Below are 11625 nucleotides of genomic sequence, written 5' to 3'. Positions count from 1 at the left end.
AACAAACTATCGGGGGCCAAAAAAACAGGCACCCTACACCTCCAATCCTTTTACCTGCACTTCCAATTTCCATAAATGCCCTCTAATTATAAAGGTGATTATACATTAAAATTTATTTATTAAGAAATTTTGTGATGAAGCATTGAATGAAGGTAGAAAGTTTTGACTTCTTTGTTGAGTGTTCCACACTCTATTTCAAACTATTAATTTTAAATAATTGCAAACAATTAATTTTAATTCAATAATATTTAATTAATTAAAAAAATTATTTAATTATAAAAACCTAATATTTTATCAAAAAAAAAAGTAACAAAATATCTTAAAATTATAAAAAAAACTATAAAATAAATAAAACATTAAATAATTCAAAAAAAATATAATCAATTTAATTAATTCATGAATATATTATTACAAATAAAAAACTATAAATTCTATAAAATTAGCCCTGTTGTGAAATTTGCATCCACGTATCTGAAAAACAAAAGAATATACATGAGTAATAGAACAATTCAATGAAAGAGTGAAAGAAACTAATGCCTACGGATATCCACATCCGACCAAGGTTGAATCGGTTTTTAATATCCGTTTAATGTCTTCTCCTGTTTCCAAAATCGATTTCCAGGAGAAAGAAGCTGAAGAAATGTAGGAATGAATGCACCCAATGCACTAAATACAGTTGAAGCTGAAAACTGATCCACATACAAGAAGAAGTTGATCTCGAAGAAGAAGTTGATGTCTGGATCTATGGAGAAAGTGAACAAAAGGAGAGAAAGTTGGAAAAAACAAGCTTCGAAGCTTGAGATCAGAAACAGAAAACTCCAAAGAAATAGGTGAAATATCTTTGAAGAACGAGAAAGCTGAGTAAAAAAATCAAGTTAAAGATTGCTTACGTTTTATTAAAATTTAATGAAGTTTTAATAGGGACATTATTGGCATTTAAGACAATTTTGGAGGTGCAGGTGAAACCATTTGAGGTGCAGGGTGAAGTCCCCAAAAAAACCAATAAGGTGGGCTTAGAGAAAAGGTTGAGTGAGGCAAATTTAGCGAAATTGGAGTGGAAAGTGCAGCGCCATCGGTAGTTTATTCTGCGTCCCGCCACGCGTCACAGCCCAACGTGAAGAACAAACAGAAACCCATGCAGGTCGCCACGTGTCAAAATAAAATCTGAGCACCAACCCTTTTTGTCTTGGGGTAAGGATCCGAATCCACTGGTGTCACACCAAAACAAATTAGAAATGGTGAAGCTAGCATCTGCAAGGGACTTCCGCACCTACGGCCCGGGCCTCGCCAAAAACCGCTTCGAGTACATCAACGCAGGGCTCTACCTCATTGCCACCATCCTCCTGCTTTCTGGCATCACGGCTCAGCTTTCCTCCGAAGCCCGATCGGGCCTCGTCCTCATCTTCGTCGCCTTCGGCTTCATCTTCCTCCTTAATCTCCATGACCTCTTGGCCCATCTCGCTGGCATCGATTTCCAGTTACACTTGATGACCTTCGACCTTCAACTCGCCTTCGTCGAGTTCGCCGTTCCCGTCGTTCAGATGCTCGGAGCGCTTTTATTCTTCGTCGGAGTCTTCTTCCTTTTTATTGAGGTATATATATATATATACACACACGCGCGCGCGTATTCTATTGCACTCATCCTTCGTAAAATATGCTTTAAACCTGATGTTTAGTTATGGTTGTCTGGTTGCGACGCTTTCTTAGTCAAATCATAATGTAGTATTCCTTTCTTTTATGTGATTTCTCCATCACCAGTTCCCTTCTGTTCTGTTCCATTCTATGTTTAAAATGTGGAGTTTGAACTAACACGGTTGATAACAAAGCAAATTAAAGGTTTATATATCTCTGTTTAGTGTCTGACTATACCTCAAACACTGCCACTTATAAGAAACCAAACAAAATTGAGTTTAATGCATGTATATTAGAAAACATTGTCAGGCAATCTAATCCTAGTAATGCTTTTTAGTTCTTATACGAATTCCGTTTCATGTGTGTGTACACACCACATACATAGTGATGATACATGGATACCCGTTATAAAATTTATATTTGTGTCATTTATTATTTGTGGGCGTATGTGTATCTTTTTTCACATATTATAATCAACTTACATTTCCAACTCAACAACTTCAAAAGTAGCATGTGTTTATATCTCACATCTTTTTCCACATATATGCATGTTAGACCCATAGTATATATTTTTTCTATTATAAAAACTTAGGCGTCCCTACTTAAATGAAGGACAGTTGCTAAAATATCTACCAAAGGTGAGTTTTGCACCACTAGTCATGGAATTAACCTATCTTTCATTAGAATGAATCTTATAATTAGCCATTAGCTATGCAAATGACCAAATTGGTAAGATGTATAATTAGTTATTTTGAAATTCAAAACCTTACAATAGGTGCCGGATACTATACCTAAAGCAAAGGTTATTTCTAACATGTCTAAAAAATGCTCAGGTAATATGAACAATGAAGAGTGTTTGGACATTTTCCTTTAACTTTTGGCTACCTAGTTGTTAGGAGTAAAATATCCAAATTGCTAGTTGTTAAGAATAAATACCTAAGTAGGTAATGTGTTAACTCATGATTAAAATTTTCATACAAATGGATTCTTGAACTTTTCAATCCCATATAAATTTTAGTGAGGAGCAATAAGCCAACACCTTCAACTTTGAGCCACCAATTTGACATTTACTCAGTTAGTATTCATTTGTTTGCCTATAATGTTTGCATTTGTGTCTTTTAATTAATGTCTCACGTGCTTGGATTACTTGTTTATATAGTTATTTTGGTTATCTAAATTGGACATCATCTTTTTTTGGTGTGTGTAACCAAAACACAGGAGGAGAAAGGATATGGGCACTTCGAACCGGCGAAGCATGCTCTTAACATGCTTGTTGCTGGTCCTGTATTGTGGGTGATAGGATCAATTCATAACTCATGCCAAATTTATGAGAAAGCGGACGGTCATGTCCAAATCTTGCAGCAGTGTGTGTGTATTCCATTTTTTATGGGGAGTATGTCATTTATGCTCGGTGCGTTTCTCAATCATTGGAAGAAGTCTAAAGAGACTCACCATGGCATTCACTTACTTGTAAGTGATCTACTACATATATTGAAGAACAATTCAGCTCTTATTTTGGTGTTAGTTGGTCAGCTAACAATTTTATGCGAGTGAGGCGAATGAGAGTACTGAGCAACAAGTGACCTGCATAGCTATGAGTTGGCCTAGTTAATATTTTCATATTTGATATTTACTTTTATCAGCCAACAGAAAGGTTAATAATATCGATAACGTACAAGAAGTGCTGTATGTTGCAAACAAGGGAAAAAAGAAACAGTTCAAACAGTATCAAAAACTGATACATTACAAGTGATCTCATTCACTTTCAAAAAAACATTCATCCAAACAATAGTGTTAACCTTTAGCAGTAGGAGCAGTATACTCCTGCATAGAGGCAGTGCACACTACTTGGTGGGTGATTGTTAATTACTATGAGTACTAAAGAGGGTCAATGTTGATGATTGATACAGGGTAGCACTTGGATCTGGCTAGGCATCTTCGGAAGCCTAATGTTGCTTATTGGTGGGTTGACAAACTTAATCAAAGTGTTCAAGATGCAACAAATGAATGGAATTAGACTGGAGAAACTAAGAGGTGGAGCACACGAGCGTCTGGTGAGTTCAAGAGAAGGACATGTTCCCCTGATCATTGAACGGCAATCTTTAAGCCATGAACCTCAAGAGACCAAAGTTACTTTACCTATTCCTACGCCTGCTCCTGCTTCTACTCCTTATAAGGATGTCCTTATTGGTAGTGCTAAGTAATGATTGATGCTGTCTCCACTCCCCTTTTATGCTCCTCATTTTCTGTTTCCTTTTTATAATCAGGGAGGGCTTTCTTTATGTTACTATATATTATATAGAAGCTATTAGATCAGGCCATAGATAGATAGCAACCAAGATTCAAGTTTCAAAACAAGCAGAGACTCTTATCTTAGACTATAACTTCTAATGACACTATCATACCTTGTCTACTCAATTGTGTTCCTTAGATGAAGTATTACATTCTGTTATTTCCCCAACATTTCCCCATGCACACGTTCCTCGACAGGCTTCAACGTGATAGAAAATGATTTCAAGATGGATCAAACTCATGAAACACAGGAAAGAGAAGATCATATTATGTAACAAGCATTTAACATTGAGAAAAAATACTTTTTACACACAAATTTTTTTTTACACTATTTTTCTTTACTTTTAGTTTTTTCTTTTTAAAATACAAAATTTCATTTTTTTTATAATTATTTTATTCTTATAATTTATATCAAATAAATGTAAATATATATCAAAATAAGTATAAATGTGTATCAGTTTACTCTTACATATAAGAAAACTCACTTAAGACTTGGAGAGAGGAAATAAACTATTTATAATAAAGAAAGAGAGCCGTTTATTTTTTAAATTTAACTATTTTTTTAAAACAAATAAAATAATCATGTTAACCAATTATCTAAAAAATTAGTATACCTACAATACAATTGTAAAATTTATTTAAATTTATTTTTATAATTACAATGATAATATTTTTATTATTATTTTATCATAAAAAAATATATACGCATAATACATACCAATACAAAAAAGACTTTTAACGTATGTTATTTTAGACTTTTAATGTCTAACTCATCATCGTCATGTTGGAAAACATCAATTTGATGTCGAAGACAATATCGGATGTAAAGTTGACGTCAAATTACACATGGCTAGACGTTGCAATAGATATCGAATTATATATATTATCACTAATATATATATATATATATATATATATATATATATATATATATATATATAAATATTAGATATATATATTAGATATATATTATTATTGTAATTATAAAAAAAGCTCTGATCTTATTAGATATCGGATTACATATATTATCACTAATATATTAGATATATATTATTGTAATTATATTTATCTTTTATCTTTAGTTAGTTTGTTATTATTTCTTATTTGTATTTTGGACTTAGCTTATATTTCTTCTATTATAAATATAGAACCTTATGTGTATATTCAACACATATTCAACATTGTATGAAAGCTATGGTTAGAGCTTATACTAGCGATATTTGTTGTTTGTTAGGTATATTATTCCACCCGCTATCAGGCCGCTATCGGATCACCCATTAATTAATGTCTAGTCTCATACTCGAGATTATGTCAATACCTCGGCGTGAGGGGTGTGTTGGAAGTTCCACATTGATTAAAAATAAGGTCAATTTATTATATATAAGTGGATGCAAACCTCACTTTATAAGCCAGTTTTGTGGGGTTGAGTTAGGCTTAAAGTCCACTTCTTAACATGATATCAAAACTCAGACATATTACTTTTATTTTATATTTATCTTTTATCTTTAATTTTTAGTTATTATTTCTTATAATCTCATACATATTCACTATATTCATATATATATATATATATATATATTCAAAGCTTTTTTAAGTATACTTTATTAATAAAAAAACATACACAAAGTGAATTCTTTGGTTTATACAATGAAACCATCATTTCAATTTTAAAACTACGTTTTTCTTTTTTTCAATGGATTCTTACTCTCGTATTAGCACTTAAGTGATCCTAGAGTGTTTTGAAGAAATAATCAATAGATACCTAACTTAGTATTATATAAATATTGTGTCAAGTCAATTAACTACGATATTAGACTAATTAAAATATTATAATATAAGTATTAAACATTGTTAAACTTATATGTATATAAGATATATTTGAACTCAATTAAGTAGGATCAGACTAACTAAAGTATTATAATATAAGTATTCAACATTGTTAATTTATAAGTATATAAGATATATTTGTTAAAGTCGTGTTTAGACAAAATAAATAGGAGAGAGTAAATTGGTTTGTTAATAAAACTGTATGAAATTTTGTGGAGCATTCGTTACTCTAATATATTGTCAGTAGGATTGGGAATAATTAACTTAAAAACTCTAAACTATAATTTATTTGTATATTTTGTACTTAAAAAACTTAATTATAAAAAGTAATTATATTGTTTAATAATTCAGTTTAAATATATTGAACTTATTTTATTTGTAGTACAATTAATTGTTAATTGTGGTTTATGTTTCGTATCATTTGCTTTCTATAATTTTCTCTCACATTCTTTTCTCAATCACTATCGTCAAAGGTTCGCTACCGTTGAAGACTCGTCGTTGTTGAAAGCTCACCGCTGTCGAAGACTCGTTGCCGTCGAAGACTCACAACCATTGAAGGCTCTACGCTGTCGAAGGCTTTGTCGCATTATGCCGTCGTCAAACTGTAGAAGGCTCTACCACCATCATCAAAGGTGCTGAGAACACTTCTCCTTTAGCTTGAAAGAGAAGAAAGGGATATCACTCTGCACTCCAAAGGTACGAATATTTTTTCCTTTCCCTTTCAAAAGGGATAAATAAAATTGGCAAGCGACGCACTTGAGTGTGTATTCATCTGAGATGATCCCAATGGGAGTAACAATTGATTTTCTTTTGGATTTTGTGGGAGCTTTAATTGTTTAGGAAGATTTTATTTTATTTGCTTTTTTTGGATAAGGGTAGATTCTCTAACCTATAGAGTTCAAGATTGATTGATAAAGAGATAGAGGATACATGGTTGATGATGAGTGTGCACCAATTCCATATCCAACTTGAACACGATTAAATGGGGCATCATGGTCTTAGGATGTCCATATCAAATTTCAGTAGGTGTTGATTGTGCAACCCATGGCTCAGGTATATGCTGCGGAAGAGGTCGTGGTTGGTGTTCAACAGAAAGCTAGGGTATGTGAGTGGATCCAAGTTATCGAAACTCAGTGTTGTAATTCAATATTGTCGTATACATTGGTTGTATAACATATGATCCTCCATTGAACCCAAAGCCAGGATAAAATCTTTGCATGTATAATATGCAGAACATAGAGGTGTTGTATACTTGTTTTTCTTCTCTGGTTTATTTATCTGTTTGTTTTAATTAATACAGGTAATTGTTAACTAGTGTTATTTTCCAAGAATTACCTGAAAGAAATTGGTTTTTCTGTTCAGAATTGTTAATCCAGGAATAAAGTTATTGAGATAGGTTGTTCATTGTTTAGTCCTATTGTATTTATTATCTGAAATCTGAGAATAAAACAAAATTTTGGTTCTTGGAAAACTTGGAGTCAGGTGACATTTGTTCCTAAATATTAAAAGTCACTGTTATTGTCTTGGAAAGATGAATAATTCTAACCCTTTTTTTCTATGAGCATATGATAATTCTGACTTTTGCTTTATCCACTAGTAAAAAATTGATTTATTACCGCGTACATTATGCATCGGTTCACCAGAACCCGAAGCATAATATTGCGTGGTGGCATTTTTGAAATTATATCGACAGTATAGGCCTCCGTTGGAACAGACTCGCGGCAGTATATGCCTTTCGGCCTCGGTTCTGAGGGGAACCGCAGCCTATTGTCCCTGCAAAATTCTGACATTCCCGCCAAGTCAGTCCTGAAATAAATTTGGAGTCAGACCGTTAGGGAATAAGCCTCGGTTTTGGGGGGAACTGCGGCCTATTGTCCCTGCAAAATTCTGACATTCCCCCCAAGGCAGTCCTGAAATAAATTTGGAGTCAGACCGTTAGGGAATAGGCCTCGGTTCTTTGGGGAACTGCGACCTATTCCCTGATCTGAACAAATTTTAAATATTTAAGAGAATAGGCCTCGGTTAGGTGGGGAACCGCGGCATAAAGGTTGAAAAATATTTCAAAATTGCCATTTCAGATCAATTTTAATTTTTTTTAGGAGAATAGGCCTCGGTTAAGTGGGGAACCGATGTCGTATCCCCTCTATTACCCCGGTTTTCTAATGAACCGAGGTAGTTGATAACAGTTCAAAAACTGTTATTTTCATGCTTAAAATTGATACTAAAAGCAACCTTTATGCTTAGAAACTAGCTTGAAATCATGCTTTTATTCTTATTTTCAGAAATAAGAGAGCTGGACAGGTTTATGCTTGATTTCAGTATTTTTGTGCAGGTTTTAAGGTGAATTTGGTGAAAGAAGTGAAGAAGGAGAGAGATGAAATCAGAAAAGACATCAAAAAGTGCAAAAGGAGAAGCCGCAACTGCCGCTCAACGGCAGTTTACCGCTGAGCGGCACTCAGGAAGTCACGTTGGATCTGCTGAGGGGAAAAATGGCCGCTGAGGGGAAGAACCGAGCTCGCGCACTTACCGTTGAGCGGTACTTTACCGCTGAGCGGTACTTTACCGCTGAGCGGCACTTTTATGGGCTTGGGCCTAATATTTCTGTAATTTACGAATACTATATAAGCTTTAGGGTTTCCTAGGGTTTGTATCTTTGGCATAAACGAAGCAAACACTCTTTCTTCCACCCCTTTGAAGGAGGATCTTGGATGCTCAGGCTACCTCTTCACCTTTCTAGGGTTTTATCTTTCATTCTTTCATTATTGTTCATCTAGGTTCACCATGAATATGGTGAACTAAACCTTGTATGTTTGTTGGGGAATCAATGTAATCTTTTGAAGCTCTCATATATGGAATTTGTGCTTGCATCTTAATCTAAGACTTATGCTTTCTTTCATCATTAGTTAGGGTTTTTCCTCTTTGCTCAAGGCTTGCTTTGTTTAACTCATTCAATGCATGATTATTGATTTTGTCGATACGGAAACGTACGGAGAAGTCTAGATCTGGGGAATTTCTCCCAATAGTATATTGGTTGCCGTTAAGCTCCTGCGCTGAATAAACTAATTATTAGGGATGTTAGGAATCGTATGAACTCGTAATTAGGGAGAAGCCTTCTTGAAAGGTAATTTAGAGAGTGACATTAACAATGATGAATTGAATGTTGAATTCCTAAAATATATGAGAGTGGATAAGATGAAATTGATAAACCCCAACAACATACTCATCCATATATTCCATTGAAAGTGTTTGTATTTTGTTTTAGCCATTGATCACCCTCATGCATACATGTTTATTTTCGTCTTTTGCATATAAAATCCAATTATTTCGTTCTTAAGTCTTAGCTAATCAACAAATCACATAACTAAACTAGGCCGTGAGTCCTTTGGGAGAACGATACTTGGTCTTACCAAGTTTATTACTTGAAACGATTCGGTCATACTTGCCGATTGTAAAACAAGTTTGTGACATCACATTTTGGTGTTCATAAATTTGTCCATCAGTAGTAACATTTGATTAGGTTAAAAAAATATTACAGAGAGTGAACAATTTCGTCTTCCTCGAACTCTCTGAAACTGTTCAAACTCTCTGAAAAGCTCTCCTCCGCCGCGCCCATTCTCATTGTTTTCATTGCATTCTCACCGATCAACCTTGATTTTGATTGTCGTCGTTGCCTTCGTGATCATTTTGGAAGCATTTACACCAATCAAAATCAGTTTTGAAGCATTATTGTGTCATCTCCGTGGTTTGTTCATTTTTTCTTCTCATTTTTGGATTGTTTAGATAAGTTTTTTGATTATTTTCTTGCGTTTTTTATTATTTTGGATGATGAGACTTATGTTTTGTTGTATTTGTGTGTAGGTATTGTGATTTTGCTGCGTTCCAAAACTTGGGTAGTCATATCTTCTCTGTTGTTGGCTCCTTTTTCACGTGCTCAGGTTCCTATTATTGTGTTGATTAAACTTTTTTTGAAATTTTTTAATTTTTTGTATGTTGAATATATGTAATTATGTGTGATTGAATGTTTGAATTGATCATTTGAATGCTTATTAATTGTATGATTGTATGACTTAATTGATTATATGATTGAATTGATTTAATATGTAAAATTGTATAATTGTAATTTTGTAATATTTAGGAATGGATCAAAATTGGTTTAATTTACCACGCATTAATGCTGAGTACGAGAGAGGGGTAGAGGAATTTATACAATTTGCACAACGTAATGAGGGTACAAGTGATGATGAAGTGAAGTTTAGATGTCCTTGTGTGAACTGTTTGAATGCGAGAAAGTTGAACGCAACCCAAATTAGAGAACATCTTATCTGTGATGGTTTCTTAAGATACTATACAACATGGATATGGCACGGCGAAGAAACACACTTTCCGACTGACTCCCAAACTGAAAATGTTATTGATTCCACCATGGAAGAAGATCGACCGGATGAAGACAAATTAGAAGACATAATCCGCGATGTTGGCTCAGAAAATTTTGCTAGAGCTCATGTGTATGAGATGATGTCGACTGATGCGAAAACACCTTTGTATGTCGGTTCAACTAAGTTCACACGTTTGTCAGCGGTGCTAAGGCTCATGAATTTGAAGGCGACCAATGGATGGACTGATAAGAGTTTCACAGAATTGTTGACGTTGTTGAATGAAATGCTGCCAGATGGAAATACACTACCCACTCGTAATTATGATGCGAAGAAAATTCTTTGTCCAATGGGTATGGAGTATAAAAGGATACATGTTTGTCCCAATGACTACATTTTATATAGGAAAGAGTTTGAATTTTTGACAAAGTGTCCAAAATGTGGATTATCACGATACAAGTCAAAAAACAATAGTGAAGATAATGGTCAGATAGAAAAAAATGGATCTACTTTGAAAGTAGTTTGGTACCTTCCAATTATGCCCAAACTTAAGCGTTTGTTTGCGAATCATAAAGATGCTAAAAACCTTAGATGGCATGCAGATGAGAGAAAAATTGACGGGTTGCTTCGTCATCCACGAAACAAATTGATGGGTTCATTGATCCCCAAGTCATTCACGAAACAAATGATTTTGATGAGATCACAACATATCTCACAAGCAGATTTGCAAGCGGGAAGAACATACATTTTATTCCTTATATATCTGGGTAAGTGAACTTTGTTAGCATAATAAAGTTCCATATGTGATTTTAATATATAATAATTAAGTTATTATGAATTTCAGGCGCCATTGGCAGCTACTTGTTATTTCTGTACAGGAGAGCTATGCTTTGTGGTTCTGCTCATTGCACAAGTCTCCTCCCAAACATCTCAGACAAGTAGTTGATTGGTAAGAACTTCAATGTTTGGACTTTCTTTGTTATATAAATGAATGCTAAAACCTGTTTTTTTATATATAGTTCTATTTCAGCAAGTATAATGTTGGTTGGGAGATCAATTGCTAACAGTAGAAAGCTTGCATGGATTGCTCTCAAGGTTTGACATATGCTAAAGCCATACTTTCTTATAGTTGTTTTGTTTTAATGATTTTCACTAACTATGTACAACTGTGATGATATATTGTAGTGTAACAGACAAAATGGGTCATATGAGTGCGAATACTATGTAATGTATTGGATGACCCACATTATTCGTGCCCATATCACAAGAGGTTGGGAAACGGTAATATTTAAAGTTAATGAATTTTGATTTTCTCCAACATTTGGAATTCATATACACTAATTAATATCAATTGTCTTGTGCAGAGATTCAAGACTCCTACTCCAATTCCTGAGAAGCCACTTACATTCCTGAGGAAAGCAATTGCAAAACATTTAGTTAGATTATATAATAGTTCATAGTTATTAGATTTAAAATACATTAGAACATGTTGATTTATAGT

The 11625-nt window shown here is 33.8% G+C and overlaps 1 protein-coding gene across 1 annotated transcript; it reads left to right on the top strand.

Moving 5' to 3' along the window:
- Positions 1 to 1198: 1198 nt before the first annotated feature.
- LOC108331578 (uncharacterized) lies at positions 1199 to 4052 on the top strand. Its single transcript, XM_017566359.2, has 3 exons — positions 1199 to 1592; positions 2851 to 3102; positions 3543 to 4052. Exons 1-3 carry the CDS (start codon positions 1236 to 1238, stop codon positions 3834 to 3836), a joined length of 903 nt encoding a protein of 300 aa, XP_017421848.1. The 5' UTR covers positions 1199 to 1235; the 3' UTR covers positions 3837 to 4052.
- The last annotated feature ends 7573 nt before the right edge of the window (positions 4053 to 11625 follow it).

The sequence above is a fragment of the Vigna angularis genome, chromosome 4 (assembly GCF_016808095.1).
Source record: "Vigna angularis cultivar LongXiaoDou No.4 chromosome 4, ASM1680809v1, whole genome shotgun sequence".
NCBI classification, from domain to species: domain Eukaryota; kingdom Viridiplantae; phylum Streptophyta; class Magnoliopsida; order Fabales; family Fabaceae; genus Vigna; species Vigna angularis.
This window is presented reverse-complemented; position numbering and strand designations above follow the sequence as displayed.